Raw genomic sequence first — 19,505 nt, forward strand, 5'->3', positions numbered from 1 at the left:
ATATGACTTTTAATGAATTAAAATAAAATTATTTGTACAAGTATTATTCTGAGCATTAGTTTTTACCCATATTATATGAAATAATGCTCTATTATTAGATGATTTATATTTTTGTTATTAGAATTAGTCAGATTATTTTGCCATCTCCCGTTAGTATATGCTTATACAGATGCATGCAAATATGTGATTATTAAATTAAAGTGATAATATATCTATTAATATGGTGGTAAGTTTAATATACCTATTGGTGTTATATAAAAATTATGAAGTAAAAGTCATTATAGTCGAGGAATATTTGAACAAGAATGAGATGAACAATATTAATATAGATACGAAAATAACGACTTTTTAATTAGTATTATCGTCTGAAATAGATCTCCTGTATAAAAAAATAACAGATACGATCTATTTTTAGACATTAATTGATATAATATTTTTCTACTTTAATTATATACAACTTTACTAAGTAAAACGTAAGCATAACTACTTTATACAAATGACATAACATTTAGATGGTCTAGATTACTTATTATCAATAAGATAAAACGCATGATTTTACAAAAAATTATAGGTTATTAAACTATCCAGAAACGAACTGCAAATAGAACAGAATATCATGGTAAAGTAAAGAGATCATCTAAATGTTTATTTATTATTAAAGGTAATTAACAGGTAACTCAAACTCACCTCCCAAGATGGTTGGTGACGCAAAATGTGGGAATAGAACCATCATACTGGAATCTTGGATCTTCAAAGAGTGTCCGATTTGTCAAGCAGTCATCATCAGTAACTTCATCAGCTTTACCAGTATTGTCAAGTCATGTTAATTTTAAAATGTCTCCAGTTTCCTTACTTAACCGAGCTTATAAAGTAACTTGTTATTTTTTGTTGTTTAATTTTCTTCCAATATTCATTCTTTCATTTTCTTTTTATATTTCCTTCCCTTTTTAATTTTTCCCCTTTGAAATTTTTAGTTTTTACTCGAATTTAAATAAAACTCTGAATTGACTTCTATTAAGCACTTAAGTTGATTGGGTTGTAGATCAATGAAACCATTAAATTTGATTTTAAATTTTATTATTTTAACATTTTAAGTCGTAGTTTGCAATTTACAAATCAAAGCAATGTCAAGTACTAAAAGATATTTATAATTTTCTTTTTACATACAACTTACATTTTATGAGTTATTCTTAGGCAGTGATTAGATAAAGGTTACCTAGAATGTGTGTTATTCGATATTACAACTCGAATCATGGTAACATGTCGTAAATATTTTTGGTGGTCTTAAAAAAATATTAACACATTTAGCTCCCTATCTACAAAGTCAAGTACTATTAAGAGTATTTTTATCTTAAAACTAATAACTAAAACTATAAGGCACTATGCATAGTTAACTTACTATGATACAACGTAAATAAATAACTAAATCTTTACATTACCTAACCAATTGTTCGGACTTCACGACACCTCATCAACAGAACTCTGTTTTGAATCTCTAAGCGTTGACTGGGTTGCTAGTTTTACAACAAAAGTCGGCGAGGTATCATAATTAACATGATCATTTAACTTTCCTATTACACTTTCTAAACTTTGCGTTTCAGTTTGTGATTCAATTTGGGGATTTGCTAAGTATTTATCCATATTCGAAATAATAGAATTATCTACCAAAGTATCACCCTGCGAACTAACAAGTTGATCTATAGATGGTAAAATAGATGGCAATATTTTAACATCTTCATAATAAATCGCTTCTCGTTTCCTAACCGTTTGGGTATCATCTGATATAACAGTTGATAGCACTGTGCTGAATTCTCCAGGATGTCTGCCAGATACGTACAACGTTACTATGCTAGTCAATTTAGGAGCAGCTGGAGCAGGCTTAGGGGCTCTTGGTTTATTCCTTCTTCGTGCGGGTGGTGGTGAAGGAGGTGGAATGTCTTCACCACTATCCTGACCATCATTAGAAAAGTCTTCGTTACTACTAAAGTCTGTCAATATGTTTGGTTTTGGACTATTACTGTAAATGTCATTGTTCAAATTATTGTTTGGCACGATATTGTTTTGTAATAAACTAAGATCAGATTGAGATAATCCTAGTAAGGGGTTAGCAGTCTGTAAAGAAAGAGCTTGCTGTTGTTGTTGCTGCTGCTGCTGCTGTTGTTGGAGTAATAATGGCAACAGAAGAGAATTATACTGAGGAGATTGTGCTAATACGGTTGGAGTAGTGACAACTGTCTCAGTTATATATTCAGTGGCGGTTATAACATCTGTTGTTGGATTAACAATTGTTGTTTCTATAGGTGTGGCTCTAAATGTAATTGTTAGAACTGTTTCTCTAGCATCAGTTACGGTAGTAACATAGGTTGTAGCTCTAGTTTTGTACTCGGTAACAGGCGTTTGTGCTACAGGTTGCTGTGGTATTAATCCCTGACCTTGTAGAGCAAGAAGAGGGTTAATCCCAGGTTGCTGATTACCTAAAAGAAGTTGCGATAGCAATAAATTAGCCAACGGTACATTTGCGTTAATTTCTGGCGCAACTGTTTGTACTACAGGTTCAACATTATATACAGTACTTGGTAAAACATGAGAATAAGAAGTTTTGCGACCTCTTATTGTTGTAGGCGTAAAAATAACTGTTGTTGTAGGAGTTTCATGCAATACAAACTTAGTAATTTTAGTTGCACCGTTTTCACCTAATTCTGTCGATTCTAAGGCAAGAACTAACTGTTGGTTCCCAATAGGTCCAATTGATGTCGACACTTGATTGAGTAATAATGTTTCTATGCTAGCTTTTGCTGTTAAAACATTTTTGTACTCTGTAATTTTTCCGTTTACTACAGGAATGGTGACTTCTATTGGTATCTGATGGGTAATTGTGATTTTGCCGTCATTTAATATATTATCATATTTATTAAATCTTTCACCACTCAAGTTTTCAAACGAATTCCTTTGTCTACTCGATGCTCTGCTTGTTGTTGTACGAGATCGAGATCTACTTGTGGGGCGAGAGGATTGTGTGGCTTTGCTGGATCTTAAAGATTGCGCGGATTTTCCAGTCAATCGAGGAGCTTTAGGTCTTGATGAAAGGGTAGTTGTTCTGGATGAGGTTCTTATCTTTCCTCTTCTGTAAGGTGGAGCAGAAGTAGTCGTCGATCTACTTTCTCCACGAATGATAAAAGGTTGTCGTTGAGATACTTTAGGCGCTGAAGCTGTTGTTGATCTACTGTTTACTGAAGGTCTTGAATTATATCTTCCTGGTTTTTGCTTTGGTGGAGGAGGCGCTGGTGGTTCAGTTTCTGGTTCTGGTTCAGGACGTCGTGTACTTGCAGGTTTAACTCCAGGTCTCCGAAAATTAGTGAACTTTCTATTACCATAATCTACCTGTCGCTTAGTTCTTCGCTTAAATGCAAACGGTCTAATTTGTACTGTATTTGAATTTTTTCTTAGCAATGGCGTAGAGGGAGTAGCAACTTGCTGTTCTTTCCTATCTGATGATTCATAATCATTGTCTTCTTCGAATTCTTCTTCATCTAAAAGCTCTTCGCTTTCTTCTTCTTTCTGTTCGTTCTCAACAATTTGTTCCACTGGGTCAGGTTCTGGTTGTTTAAATAGGTTTCTTCTGGGAAACAAAGCATTACTAGGTCTTTGTCTACGCAAAGATAGTAGAGGGTTTGTAGTCGACCGAGTAGTCGTCCGCCTAGTTGTGGTTGTGCGTCCACGAGTAGTCTGACTTCGTCTAGATGATGGTGTAGTTGACCTTGGTAATATAGCTGTACCTGGTTGCCTAGCAACAGGTGGCCTTCTAAATCTAAGTAAAGGATTATTTGTAGTTTGTCTATTCGTAAAGTCATTTATTTCATCTAAAGATTCGGTAGCGGTCTCTTCTTGTTGCGTTGCAAACGTTTCAAATTCGTCAGCTGGGGTATATGATACAGACGCTGATTGTCGGCTACCTCTTAATCTAGAAGAGGCAGTGGGTCGGATTCTAGGGATTGCCGATCTGCTTGCGTAATCTAAGCTATTACTTCTAAGGGAACTAGATCTAAATCCAGTCCTTCTTGATGTTGGAGCAATGCTTCCCCTAGGGAAACCTCCAGCTCTTGAAGCTGGTATATTTGCTGACAAATTCACCGATGCACTGCTTCTTCCAGAAAATCTTCTACCTGGGCTTTGTGAACCAGGTGACGCAGCCGCCTTCCGATTACCATTAAAACTACCAGTAGGTCTAACAGATTTTAATGTCGGGGTTGCAGTAATTGTTGGAGTAAAATCTGCACGTGTTATAGTTGTTGCACTATTTGGAACAGGAAGACGTTTTGGACTGAATGTAGGTCTATTTCTTGAAGCGAAAGGAATAATAACTGGTGTAAAAGACGGTTTCTTAGTAGAAAAAGTAAGACGTCCTTTCTTTTTTGAATTAGGATCGTCTTCCTCAACATCTTCTTCAAGCAGTGTTTCAGTTGTTGTTTCTGGTTCAGCCACGGAACTTTGTATTACTTCCGGAGTTGGACTTATAACAGAGCCTTCCGTGGTTGTAGTCGTAGTAGATGTTGAAGTGGTGGTATTTGTCCCCTCTCCTAAAGTTTTATTATCACCTGTAACAACTGTTGAATTACCTGAAATGATTGCAACTTGAGAAAACAATATCTTTTTCTCTGTATCCGGACTAGGCGCATTATTATTGACTGGTTTAACTTCAGCGAATAAGTTGTCAATATAAGTTCCTTGTAAAACTGTGGACGATACATTTGATGGATCTGGTGATTTGGTTGCAACAATTTCTTCTTTTACTTTTGTGGGAATTATTTGTGGTTTTTCTCCAATATCCTGAATAAGGTTTTTATCGATGGACCCACTTGCAACTTTTCTACCTAACTGGTTATCTTCAACTAACTTTGTGTTGTCAACAATATTTGTGACAGTTTCTAAACTACTTCTTATTATAGATGTATTTCCAGCATAAAATGTGGTGAAATAAGTGTACGTTGTAAAGAATGTAGCCTTGCCATCATCCTGTTCCAAGCTGTCATCTACTAAGGAAGGTTTAAGTTCTACTTCTAAATCCTTAGGAGGCAAAATACTTACAATATCTATAGGTGAAGTATCAATAGGACTTACAGTAGGAATTGACTGAGCTGTTGGAGTAACAACATTAGAAACTATTTCCTCACGACTAGTAATTGTGGTTGATTTATCTTTGTAAAGTGTCGTCCAATACGTAAAAGTAGTGTAATATGTGATAGGTAGATTGTTCTCTTCCTCAGGTTCTGTTTTTGGTGTGATAGTTTCGGTTACCACATTCGTGATAGTTTCTAAACGACTCTTTACTTTGCTAGAGTCCTTTCCAATATACATTGTTGTAAAATATGTAAATGTTGTGTAACTAGTTTGTAATAAAAGTGTGGGGGAAGGTAATATTTCATCTATGTTACTCTCAGAGCTTATTTGATCATCAAGTACATTATTATTATCCAAATATTTGGATTCCCCTTTGGAGGAAGATGATTTTACGTCGGTAACGAATGAATTTTCTGAGAGTGGATTAGATTCAACGCTGAACAACATATCTACTTCGATAGGTGTTGGTTGTGGTGTAGCTTCCTTTAATTCTTTATTTTCTTCCAAATGATTTTGTTCCATTGACATACTACTTTCGACAGACGAATTATCATCTATACTTTGGGGTGACATTCCTTTTACTTGTTTACAATTCCTGAAATCAAACTGAGCTTTTGTACTTTCAGCAGAAAGTGGATTAGTTTTTGTTGGAATCAGTTCATCGGGACCGACGTAATTAGTATAAACTTCTCTTCTGCTACAAACATTGGCATCAGAACCCACATAAATCGTTGTGAAAAAAGTGTATGTCGTATAATATGTTTTAACAGTATCTGGTTTTATACTTGCTATTATATCATCTCCCAGGCTAGGAGTTGGCGTTTGAGTGCTGTACGATTTATCTATTTCCACAGATTCAATTACATCTTTATTTTTTACTAAATCAATAATGCTATTAATTGCAAAAGATTCTGTAGGGCGGCCTATTCCTACACCTGTGGGAGCAATTTCATCTTCATCAAAGGCACTAAGCAAGGAAGGGTCAAGTTTGTTTAAGTCTAATGTAGACGTGATAATATTAGTAACAACTGATTTATGACTTGCTACACTGGAAGTCTGATCTCCAAAGAAAGTAGTAAAGTATGTATATGTAGTATATAGAGTTTTATAGATGAGATCTATTTCATTTTCAGCATCTTCTTCTTCAGAGCTAGAACTCTCAGTTGGAGTATGTTCTGTACTAACAGACACTTCGATATGACTTTGACTTGTTGATGAACGCTCAGTCGTAGTATTAGGAGAAGAGTCACTCTGTGGAACAATGATTTCGCTATTCTTATCCGTGTCTGTAGATTTGTCTTCTTGATCTTGTATGTTAATCACATCGTCTTTTTCCATGGGTGTTGTGGTCTTTGCAGGATTTTCAGTAATTGATTCAGTTTCTTTTGGCGGGTCACTATGAAAAACTACTTCTGGTTGTTCTGTATTACTTTTTTCAGTATTTTTAGCTTCAATCGGTATAACTGATGTTGGCTCAATGATTAGATCGGTTTGACAAACGTAATTAGTGATATAACCCACATTACTCTCCACAACAACGTCAGATTTTATAGAAGTTGTAGTCTCAGTACTCTCCAGAGGTATGAAGTAAGTTGTCAAATATGTCAAAGTTTTATATTCTGTAGTCATAGTTGATTGTGTTTCAAGACCATTTGAACAATACACTTCTTCGTGTTTATCATATTTATTTTCCGTGGTAGTTTCAATTTCATATGATTCATCACTGTGTCCACTTTCAGTTGTAGTTTGTACGTCAGTGTCTACTTCTTGGGTGCTTTCATCTTCTTGGACTTCTTCCTCTTCTTCTTGTACTTTTTCAGTTTCTTCAGAAGCCGTATTTTCTGTTTCTTCTTCAGAATTTGTGAAAACTTGTCTCACGTTATCCTCAGTCACAGCAGATTCTTTTGACTCTTCGTCACCAAGTCGAGTAGTCACAGATGGCGCTAAAAATTCTAAAGAATCTGTTGCTTGGAAATTAAATTCTTTTACGGATTTTTCTTCCAAATCTTCAGTGTATGCAGTACTTTCTGTAGTTGTAAAAACAGGCTCTGAGGGCTGTATAACATCAAGATTAAGTTCAAATCCATTATTATACTGAACACTAATAGTATCTGGAATTTTGTCATCAACTTCATATAATACTTTTTTCAAACTTTCTTCATCATTATACAAAGCTTTTTCCGACCTATTTTCATCGCTACCGGTGGTTGGTAATTTAGTTACCGTGTTTACTTCATGAGCTTTGAAAGTAGATGTAGCTACAGGAATATCTGCTGATAAAAAAGTTATTTTTGTGGCTAACTTATCAACAGGCTTAGCTGAAGGAAAAACATTAACCTCATCTGGATTGGGTGGACGAACAGTTTCCGTATTAGGTGTGAATATTATAACTGTATCGCCTACTACTGTTGTGAAATCAGCAAAACCAGCATAAGTAAAGGTTTTCTTCGGACGTGGTTCACTTTTATGTCCGAACAACTTTTTGGGTAGTTTCGTTTGTGGTAAAGATTGTTGTGGTGAACGACGAGATTCAACATTATCAATATAATAAAATATTGGTGAAAACTCGTTTTTAATCGTAAATGTAGGCAAATCATAACCAGGTTTAACTTTAACAATATTAGATTCGTTTAAAACATCCTCCTTAACTTTAGAATCAACTTGAATTGGTTCTGTAACTAATTCATATGCTTTACTTTGACGATGTAGTAAATTAGCATTACCTAAAATATTACGCTGAGTTTCGGTTTTTTTCTCACTTTCGATAGCTGGACCGTCAAGATAATTATATACCTCGAATCTTGGTTCATTATCGTATGGTTGAGCTTTGCGTGCACTAGGTTCGTCATATATTTGGTTTTCTGATTGATAATCAAGAGATCTAGGAGGGTTCCAAAAGTTAAATGACTCCAGTACAGGTTTGCTTGCATACACTATTTCCATTTTACTACTAGGAGCTAAGTAGTCGGTATTTTTGAGTATGAACTTGTCTGGATCTATAATACCTAAATCTTGCTTGACGTTCCATTCTCCATCGAAAGCGGAATGAACTCGAGTTGGATTTACAATGATAGGATCGTCAACATTCGACGGCTTATTATAAAGTACTAATGAAGATTTAGTGAGGAGCTGTGCGTAAATACGTCCGTTGTCTAGGGTGGTGCCTAGGATCTGAGTTGCGAACTCAGTTGTAACGCCATCTTGGATGAAAGTCCTTGCCGTAGACGTCAACAGCCCGATAAGAGGTTTGACGCTGTGGTATCGGCCAATCTTCGTATTATAGTCGTTTCGGTTCTGGTCATTAACGAGCAGCACTGTCAAGTCTATCGTCAAAACGTGCCAGTCATCGTTGCGTCAGTCGTGGGTAGGATATCGTGGAGGTGCGTTATATTTTACAAAGTCCATTGGAGTTCGGAGTTGACCACGACCCGGGGATTAGATTTGAAAGAGAAAGAAAAAACATACAATTAATTACGCAATACAGAAAGAATAGAATACTTAGATGCTAAAAAGAGATAGCTGATATTTTGCATACTTGTTAGCACTAATTTGTACAACTTTCACTTCAATGCTGAAGTTGACGATTTGTTACGGGCAATACTTATTTTAAACATATACATATGACATAGTGGTGCTATTTTGGTTGTAAGAAATCTTTTAACTAAATTCAAAGATACAATGTTTCTTGCGAAAAAGGATTTATGTTACTATTTTTAGACCATCAATTTAGTTTAGAGATTTGTACAGTCAAATTAGCTCCATTAAAATATGTATACTTGATATGACTAGGTACATATTTAATAAAAATAATGTTTCTAGTTTCTTCTTTTCTTTTTATAATTTTTACGAGACATTTCACCGCGATTAATAGCCTCATCTGGTGACAGAACGGTTGGCTCATTTTTTGCGCCACGGATCAGCCTGACTGTCCAGCGCGGAAATGCAGCCAGTCAGTAGTCTTGGCACTATTGCACGCGGGCATGATTTGTATAGTAATTAGATAAGACTAGCTTTAAGTTTTATTGTAATATTTTCATTAAAAAATGACTGTAGTTGCAATATTAGAATATGGAAATATATGACAATGACGTTTTTTATACTAGGTACCAACCATTTTTTTGCATTAAAAAAAATTGCCATACAACTAAATCGTCAACTTTATTAAAGTCATTTCTAATTTACAAAAAATCTAGATAGTAAATAATTGCAATGGCAATAGAATAAAATGTTAAAAGTTATAGAATAAGAAATATGTAAGTAGATTACAACAATCAAAGATGAAAGATAATAAGATAAAGAGAGTTTTAGAAATAAATAGAGATCAAGTATATAAGTCCCGCAAATTGCTGTTGCGCTGGAACCATTTCTCATCAACATCGAAATGACGTCATTTGACGTATATTTAAGTAAAAATACATCAGCTCGAAACTTCAGTCTAGTCACTAAAATGGCGGCCACGCGAATTAGCAATTTGCGGGACTTATAATAACGCAAGCAAAAGTTTTTACAAGAGAAATAAAGTTAGGTTTTTTTTAAATTGATTACTCACCCCTGTTTTCCGGGACCCCTTCCCTTTTTATCCTTGATACATCTATCGATTCATTTTCGTCTAGTTCTGTAACAAAGAAATAGAAAATATAAATAACAATGTTTGTGTGTTTATATTCTATGCGTTCGCGCATTGTCAGATTGAAGTGAGATTTTGTACAGTTGTTGTAGGCACTTGCGTGAAAGTTTCTAACATACATCTACGTATAATAAGCGGAGCGCAAGTCGTTCAAACTGTAAAAATATAAAGTGCCTTTGAAACGCAAGAGTTCCCACGGGATTTTAAATATTGTTGAGGTACGGAACCCTAAAAAGGAAAAAATTGGCTTACTGACTGACTGATCTATCAACGCACAGCTTACAGACATCCGCTAAGAAAGGATTTTTGAAAATTCAACCCCTAAGAGGGTAAAATAGGGTGTAGTCCACGCGGACGAAATCGCGGGCATAAGCTAGTTGACTATAAAGTGTGAATTCTTACGCGATAGTTTCACAAGTTCATTTCATATGACCTTGGTTAGAGACTTTCTACAGAGCATCTGGGCTGTATGACGAAAGTGCCTGATTTTTAATTCGGTGGAATTCTGACGCTGTCATTTTTATACATCTGGGGAGTTGTTTGTATGAAAAACAGTGTGACCATAACCTGAAGTTCGATTTTACCCCAAATTACATTAAATCCCTATCAATATAAAAAGCCCTAAGACACACAGACAGACATAACTTCGCACTAAAATAGGGTGCAATCTTTAACAGTGGAAAGTGGAAACTGGCAGCAATGGGATCGGTTGATTTGAGGATGTAATCTTGACTTATATGTTGAACTTTTCTAAGTTTATTCTTAGTTGTTTTTAATTTTAATCATCTTGATGTGCCTAAAAGTACACGCATAGATTGTGATTCAGGATTTTTTAAGAAATTCTTTCACAAAAACCTTGTTCTTTACGAAAACAACAAAAAATCAGCCAAATCGGTTGATTTGTTCTCAAGTGATATTCTTACATACATGCGGCAATTGATTTATGTACTTCAATTTACCTATGTACAATATTTAAAGTTTTCTTCTTTGTGGGAACTGTTTTATCTCTGGTAACATTAAGAAACGGCAGAATTCCACGGAATTAAAAATCAGACTATAGTACATTTTCTTGTTGCCTAGGTCAGACATTGGTCGGATCTGCATTACATTTTGCGCACGCAAAAAGTAGCCTATTTAGTGAAATCTAAACCTCAATATTGCTTAGTATGAATACACAAAAAGTATTTAATGAAACTTAATGAAGCTCAAGAAAAATAAGTGTATACCTAATCGTTTTAATTTACAAGCTATGAAATTTAATTTAATTTTTGATACTAGTTTACAATTAATTTCACCTGGTGGTAAGTGACGATGCAGTCTAAGACAGAAACGGGCTAACTTGGAAAGAGTATGACAGTTTATTAAACCCCTTGGAGTAATGTCATCATCATAACTCTCAGGCATGCAGGTTTCCTCACGATGTTTTCCTTCACCGTTAAAGCGAGTGATATTTAATTAATTTAAACGCACTTAACTCCGAAAAGTTAGAGGTGCGTGCCCGGGATTGAACCCCCGATCTCCGATTAGAAGGCGGACGTCCTAACCACTAGGCTATCACAGTCTTTCTCTCTCGTCAGTCTCACGTCTTTGCTGGTAGGGTAGTAGATAGTAGATAGATAACTAGCCACGGCCGAATCCTTCCACAAGAAATGTGAATAATACGGTATTTGACAGCTAGTCAAATCAGTAACTTTTTATCAACCGTCAAAACGCGCGCCTAGTATGCGAGATTTTATGAAATACCGATGTGTGAATGACGTCACAATCATTTGACGTGCTTTTTTTAGTTTAATCGATAATTTAAAATGGTTATTACACTTAAAACCAACAAAGGACGTGGATTTTACGTATTTTGGAAGACCCTCTATTTAATAATCACTGAGAAATAATTTATTTTTGATGTAGTCAAATACCCAATTTAGTTTAGTTAAAGAGTTAATCTAACAGCTCATGTTACAATTTCTCAGTTATCTAACATGTTTGCGAAAGATCTCAGTGTAGTAAGAAATAACAACCCTTTGGGAAAAAAACCTTGCGCAAAAACCCCGAGAACAAAAGCCGCAATCAAATCTAAATAACTGGTGGAATAACCTGCCTTCAGCTGCCTGCAGCTGGCCTTCTTCTCACAGTCACCGGATTTTGTGGCACGTTTCCGTAAAAGTGCTATTGCCAAATAGGTATCTACGAGTTCATAACATACGTTTAAATATACATGACTATTGACTTTTAAAAAGTAGGTATATTTAGACTTACTTAAGTGGATACTAGTGGATGGACTTTAGTAAGTGTGTTTTACTTAAACTCGTTAACTTAAGCTTGTTTCACGCACGAAACATTTTGCGTCATCATTCCTCATACGTATGGCTAAGGTTTGGAATACTCTTCCGCGATACGTGTTTCCTACCAATTACAACCCGGGTATCTTTAAAACAAGAGTGAATAGGCATCTTCTGGGTAAACGCGTCCCATCTTAGGCCACATCATCACTTCCCATCAGGTGTGATTGTGGTCAAGCGTATACCTATAATGAATTTATTTTTTTAAACTTTTCATTGTTTTAATTTGAGTGTTGGCAAATTTGAAAATTCTTTCGCAACCAATTATAAAAGCTAATACTTAGGATGAGATCTATAGAGCGTACTCTGACTTAGCTTAGACTTAAGACAGAGTTAAAACGAGACAGATGTAAATCTCTCACATAAATCTGTCTCCTTTTGACTCAATCTATGTCTGAGCAAAGTCAAAGTGCGCTCTATAGATCTCAGCCTCATGGCATGTTTGAATGTTTTATGCTTTGAACGGAGAAGGAAGGATTCAGTAATAATGGAAATGAAAAAAATAGTTCAGAGAAAGTCAATATAAACCAGTTCATACAAGTACACTTGAGCATGACTTGGACGCAAAAACGCACGCGTCGCCGTGAACGCTTTGCGGACGTTTAGAAGAATGCGTGTCAACGCACTATGTATGCGAGTGACGTTTCCGCTGACCCCAAAGGCTATGTTGATTGTTGACCCAGTGTTACACTGTCCTTCAAAGAAAGTTGAGTTTATTCGAGTTTTTTACGAGCGCGTTTTGCGCGTATCTTCGTAACAATGTAAGAGACCTAAACTTGACTACACTTAACACTGGCGCAGTGAATTGGTTGAGTTGAATTGAATGAGTTGGTTTCTAAATTTCTGGTCTGGTCTGGTGGGAGACTTCAGCCGTGGTTAGTTACCCTACCGGCAAAGCCGTGCCGCCAAGCGATTTAGCGTTCCGATACGATGCCCTGTAGAAACCAAAGGGTGGCATGGGTTTAATAAAAACTGCCATATCCCTTCAAGGTTAGCCCGCTTTCATCTTAGACTGCATCATCACTTACCACCAGGTGATATTGCAGTCATAGGCTAACTTGTATGAGTATCTGAATTAAAAAAAAAACTTAATAACTAATTTGCCAGTGTCACCCAATTCTAATTTGTAGAATTGTATTTTCAGGTCAGTTTACTATTTTATTCTATCCAGACTATTTTCGGTCAGTCAGTCAGTCAGGACCACACTAATTTATGCAGTCGATCGGGACTGACGTATAGACAGACATAGCAATCCTGCGGGGTCATAAGAGCGAGACATTTCGGGGCTTGTGTTGTTTTTATGATAACCTAGTGTTTAGGACTAATAATATTTAATTAGTTTAATTTGAACTGAATACTTTAACGTTTAAACTACCGTGAGTGATTTCCATTCTAAATAATATCAAAACCGCGGCGCGTGCGCGAACGGACTCCCTTGAAAAAGGACCCCGTATGGGTTCGAAACTAGTCGGGCTAACGTCGACTACACACGTGAGTAAAGCCGGGACAGATATTATTTAGAATGAATACTTTAATTAATTAAACTGCCCCTAATGGCAGTTTCACTGACACGGTGTCAGTGTCGCGTCCGGAAGCACAGTTCGCTCCACGCATATCAATGCCGACCGATATTCACAGAGGTTGCTGTGCGAACTGTTTTTACATCTTTACTATTTTAAACTATTTTAGCGTTTAAACTACCGTGAGTGATTTCCATTCTAAATATAATATCTGTCCCGGCTGTACTCACGTATTTAGTAGACGTTAGCCCGACTAGTTTCGAACCCATCCGGGGTCCTTTTTCAAGGGAGTCCGTTCGCGCACGCGCCGCGGTTTTGACTGCCCGTAGAGCCCGTTGTGAGGGTGGCTGGGGTGGGGGGTGGGGTCGGGAGACAGCTGCCGATCGTCTCCCGACAGTTCTTGCTGATCTTCATCGCTGGAACCGTCACCGAAATCCAGGCACGCGGAGCTAATGGTGTCCTGTCCCACGACTGATGCCCTTGTCTTAGCGTCAAAAAGCGGTTTCCACGCTGAGGGTAGCATGCAATGCGCATGCATTTCATGCGCAGTCAAAACCGCGGCGCGTGCGCGAACGGACTCCCTTGAAAAAGGACGCCGGATGGGTTCGAAACTAGTCGGGCTAACGTCGACTAAACATGTGAGTACAGCCGGGACAGATATTATTTTAAACTAGGTTAAAAATGTGAGGAAACTTGCATGCCCGAGCGTTCTCCATAATGTTTTTAAAGGTATGTGAAGTCTGCCAGTCCGCACTGGGCCTCACGGTGTTTTCCTTCACCGCTAAAGCAAGTGATGTTTAAGCTTTAAAACGCACATAACTCTGAAAAATTAGAGATCCGTGCCAGGGATCTAATTCTCTACCTCCCGAACATCATAACACATATCACTGCTTAGTAAAATACCCATAAATCGTAGGAAAGAACAGTTCTACTACTAGTCCAATCAATTTAGCTCAAAAAATAGGAGTAAGGGTACATAGTAGCACATAATAGCCTCAATAGTTCAACGGGTAAAGGAGTGGACTGAAAACCGAAAGGTCGACGGTTCAAACCCCGCCCGTTGCACTATTGTCGTACCTACTCCTAGCACAAGCCTGACGCTTAGTTGGAGAGGAAAGGGGAATATTAGTCATTTAACATGGCTAATATTCTTAATAAAAAAAATATAAAAAAAATAGAGCTGAAAATTTGTACGAATGTTCGAAACACCATTATAAATGAAATGTGAAAAATCGTTGAGCGAATTTTTCTTTGATAGCTCTTGTCGCTGCGACAAACTAGTGAAGCAGTTCTTGCTGGCAGTGTATACAGTCAGCGATCAACTAGCAAGTAGCGACATACTTATCTCTTTTACTGAACGGAATTATTATAACGATTGTACGTTTCTTTAGCGAGAAAATAGTCGATCGCTAGTCGCTTCCTCTTCGGCGATGGTACAAGTGCCTCACACTGGCATATGTTTACTGCTATTTAATAATTTACATACATAATAACCGTTCGCATAATAATATCATCAATTCTTTGATGACATAAATGCTTTTCCCGTTACTTGTTCCGTATTTGAATATTAAACTTCTAATTACTAATTACAAGAATGTTGTCATGGTAAATTTAACTTAAACTCTATTTAATAGAGCATAAAATCCTTTAAAAGGAATTAAGAACTGACCATAGACAAATTCGCACGGTCTTGTTTCCACAAAAAAAAAGTTAGGTAGGTACTTATGCCTAGTCTATGATGCTGAAATCAAGATTGATTTAATGGTGTGAATGTCATGTTCTGAATTTAAAGTTATTATGTTGTTAAGAATGTTTACAGCAATAAAAAAATCTGTAGCATACAATACCTACAGGACGCGATAGGTCGAGATGGCAATCGAGGATGGCACCGGCAAGCCCCCGGGCTAACCCGGTGCGGGCAAGCGCGGGTGATTTACGGGTGTGCGGGGTATCTCCCCGCCTCATACCCTGACTGTCATCTCGATCTGTCCATTACGGTCTATCGGTTTTACGAACTATCTGCCATGCCCATTGCCACTTCAGCTTCGCAACCCGTTGAGCTATGTCGGTTACTCTATTTCTCCTACGGATCGCCTCTATTCTGATTTGATCACGTAGAGAAACTCCAAGCAAAGCTCTCTCCATCGCCCGCTGAGTGACTCTGAGCTTTCTTATGAGGCCCATAGTTAGCGACCATGTCTCGGATCCAATTTCCTTATTTATTTATTTTTATTTTTCATGTATACCAAAATTGTAGTTACAAAGTAATAATATATTAAGATATATATATAAGAATAGATTATGGATTAAATGCAACATTTAAAAAATACTGGAATTTTAAAAATAATGCAATCGAAGTTAGCTTCCCATTTTTTAGATGGGCGAACTTTTTTCTCGTCGCGCAGTTGAGACGGTGTCGACTACCGTCGTTTTTCATCGTGACTGTTGTTTCGTGTTTTTATTTTGAGGCAGATTTTCACTTTTGCCGCGCAGTGTTGAGATTTGTGTCAATGAAAGTGATTGGCATCACGAAACAACAGCTGTTTGTTATTTTCATTGATATAGAATGTACGCGACAGGTCGAGATTGTAATCGGCGTGGGAACTCCCCGCACACCCGTACAGCCTCCGCGTTAACCCGGTGCGGGCAAGGGCGGGTGACGTGCGGGTGTGCGGGGCGTCCGCCCGCCTCATACTCCCATGGCCCCTGTCGTGTTCTTATAGGTATCGATGACAAATTTTAAAACGTAAGACGCAAGCAATAAGTCTAAAAAAATTGACTTTTAAAATAAGGTCAAACTATAATTTTTTCTTTTATTTTTCGGACTGCTTTTGAGGCAAATCGGCAATAAGTGCCTCAAAAGTTAGGTAAATCAAATCCAATAAATCAGATCGATCAGATTCTCTTAAATCTTCGACGCTTGATCATCAATTAATCATTAACAGCTTCTTAAAATTTAAGAACATATTTTTAACTCGAGGGCATTTTACCCATAGCCATAAATAAAATAAAAGTCTAATATTACTTACTTCATTTTAACATTTTCCTGCATATTCGTATTAAAGACTAGATGATGCCCGCGACTTGGTCCGCGTGGATTTAGGTTTTTAAAGATCTTGTGGGAACTCTTCAATTTTCCGGTTTTAACCTATGTCCTTCCATGGCATGCAAGCTATCCCTGTACCAAATTTCGTCAAAATCGGTTGAATAGTTGAGCCGTGAAAAGCTAGCAGAAGGACAGACAGACAGACACACTTTCACATTTTATAAAATATTAGTATGGATTTGTAAAAGTACCTTAGCTATCAGATAAATCAAATAAATACCTAACTAACTCTGAATGGAATGTACCTACCAGATTCCAACTTTACGACTGGAAAAGTGTCGTAAATATGTGTGAAAGAGACAGTCGTATACTTTCTTACTACAGGGAAAGAGATAAAGCATAACTATGTCAGTAGGGTGAGTCAATGCACTTCCATTGCAGTTACAACTTGCAATAACTGTTGGACCAAAGTTTGTGTTATTAGTCCACATAATATTTTTAGATTTTAAGTAGGTAAGTCGAGGCTGTCAGCCGCATCCGATAATTTGTTTCCGCCTTTACTCTGACATTCTAACACGCCATAAGAAAATTTTCGCCTGTCCAATGCAACATTTAGCAACATTAGTAATTGGAACCTCATTAATTTGTGTTTTAAAAAAACATCCATTGTGGACACCGTCAAAATATGTCGTCAGTGACATTAGCACTGAAACGGTTGCGCATCGCCTACAGTTTGCACAGTTCAGTGTAATATGTAATATCACGTAATATCCAGAGACGTGAGTCGCGACTGTCAGCCGCATCCGATAATTTGTTTCAGCCTTTACTCTGACATTCTAACACGCCGTAAGAAAATTTCGCCTGTCCAATGCAACATTTAGCAACATTAGTTGGAAACCCATTATGTAGACACCGTCAAATGTCGTCAGTGACATTAGCACTGAAACGGTTGCGCATCACCGATAGTTTGCACAGTTCAGTGTACTATATAATATCCATATAACTGTAAGTCGCGGTTATTAGCCCGTAGCCCGTAGCCCGTAGCCGCATCCGTCAGCCGCATCCGATAATTTGTGTCCGCCTTTACTCTGACATTCTGACACATCATAAGAAAATTTTCGCCTGTCCAATGCAACATTTAGCAACATTAGTTGGAAACCCATTCTGTAGACATCGTCAAATGTCGTCAGTGACATTAGCACTGAAACGGTTGCGCATCACCGATAGTTTGCACAGTTCAGTGTACTATATAATATCCATATAACTGTAAGTCGCGGTTATTAGCCCGTAGCCCGTAGCCCATAGCCGCATCCGTCAGCCGCATCCGATAATTTGTGTCCGCCTTTACTCTGACATTCTGACACATCATAAGAAAATTTTCGCCTGTCCAATGCAACATTTAGCAACATTAGTTGGAAACCCATTCTGTAGACATCGTCAAATGTCGTCAGTGACATTAGCACTGAAACGGTTGCGCATCACCGATAGTTTGCACAGTTCAGTGTACTATATAATATCCATATAATTGTAAGTCGCGGCTATTAGCCCGTAATCCGTAGCCGCATCCGTCAGCCGCATCCGATAATTTGTGTCCGCCTTTACTCTGACATTCTGACACATCATAAGAAAATTTTCGCCTGTCCAATGCAACATTTAGCAACATTAGTTGGAAACCCATTCTGTAGACATCGTCAAATGTCGTCAATGACATTACCACTGAAACGGTTGCGCATCACCGATAGTTTGCACAGTTCAGTGTACTATATAATATCCATATAATTGTAAGTCGCGGCTATTAGCCCGTAATCCGTAGCCGCATCCGTCAGCCGCATCCGATAATTTGTGTCCGCCTTTACTCTGACATTCTGACACATCATAAGAAAATTTTCGCCTGTCCAATGCAACATTTAGCAACATTAGTTGGAAACCCATTATGTAGACACCGTCAAATGTCGTCAGTGGCATTAGCTCCCAAACGGTTGCGCATCACCATTATTATACGATTTTAATCGTGAGACTTTAATTGTGCAATCTTTTTAGGGTTCCGTACCTCAAAAGGAAAAAGGAGCCCTTATAGAATCACTTTGTTGTCTGTCTGTCTGTATGTATGTATGTCTGTCTGTCTGTATGTCTGTCTATCTGTCCGTCTGTCTGTCTGTCTGTCTGTCTGTCCGTCTGTCCGTCGTGTATGTAAAGAAAACCTATCGGTTACTTCCCGTTGACCTAGAATCATGAAATTGGGTAGGCAGGTAGGTACTATAGCATAGATAAAGAAGTTAATCCGAAAACCATGAATTTGTGGTTACATCACAAAAAAAATACAATGTGCTCATAAACAAATAATTAGTATTTTCAATGTTCGTAAGATAACTATACCAAGTGAAAGGTAGTAACTAAGTAGTAACTAATAATATATCATATGAAAGGGCTCTTTACCTTCATATTCTAAAACAATTTTTTATTTATTTTTATGCATAATAGTTTTAAATTTATCGTGCCAAATGTCAAAAAAAATACCCGAGTACGGAACCCTCGTTGCGCGAGTCTAACTCGCACTTGGCTGGGTTTTTTCCTTTTGAGGTAGGTACGGAACCCTAAAAATTTGAAAAATGTAAAACAAAAGCATTGTGAACAGTGGAGGATTTAGGTGTAAAGTCCAATCTCCATTAACTATTAAATTAACCAGTTTGGATGTTAATTTAACGTATTTTAATTTATTCCGTTCAATGATGCGTTGTATGTACTTAACGTTTAAAAATAACATTTCATCCAACGTCGTAGTTTTACGCCACTCCTTAAACCATAAGTGTGCTTTGGGTTACTGTGCTACAAAACCGGCCAAGTGCGAATCTGACACG

The 19,505-nt window shown here is 37.3% G+C and overlaps 1 protein-coding gene across 1 annotated transcript in view; it reads right to left on the minus strand.

Annotated features, from left to right (window-relative positions):
* The window catches only part of LOC117993281 (mucin-3B), a 106,773-nt gene that overhangs the window by 20,627 nt on the left and 66,641 nt on the right, over window positions 1-19,505 (minus strand). The window contains exons 2-3 of the mRNA XM_069506664.1: window positions 9,668-9,733; window positions 1,482-8,441 (exon numbers count right to left, since the gene is read on the minus strand). Of these exons, the coding sequence (XP_069362765.1) occupies window positions 1,482-8,441; window positions 9,668-9,733 (7,026 nt within the window). The remainder of the gene's footprint in view (window positions 1-1,481; window positions 8,442-9,667; window positions 9,734-19,505) is intronic.

This window comes from Maniola hyperantus, chromosome 23 (genome assembly GCF_902806685.2).
Source record: "Maniola hyperantus chromosome 23, iAphHyp1.2, whole genome shotgun sequence".
In the NCBI taxonomy this organism is placed as follows: domain Eukaryota; kingdom Metazoa; phylum Arthropoda; class Insecta; order Lepidoptera; family Nymphalidae; genus Maniola; species Maniola hyperantus.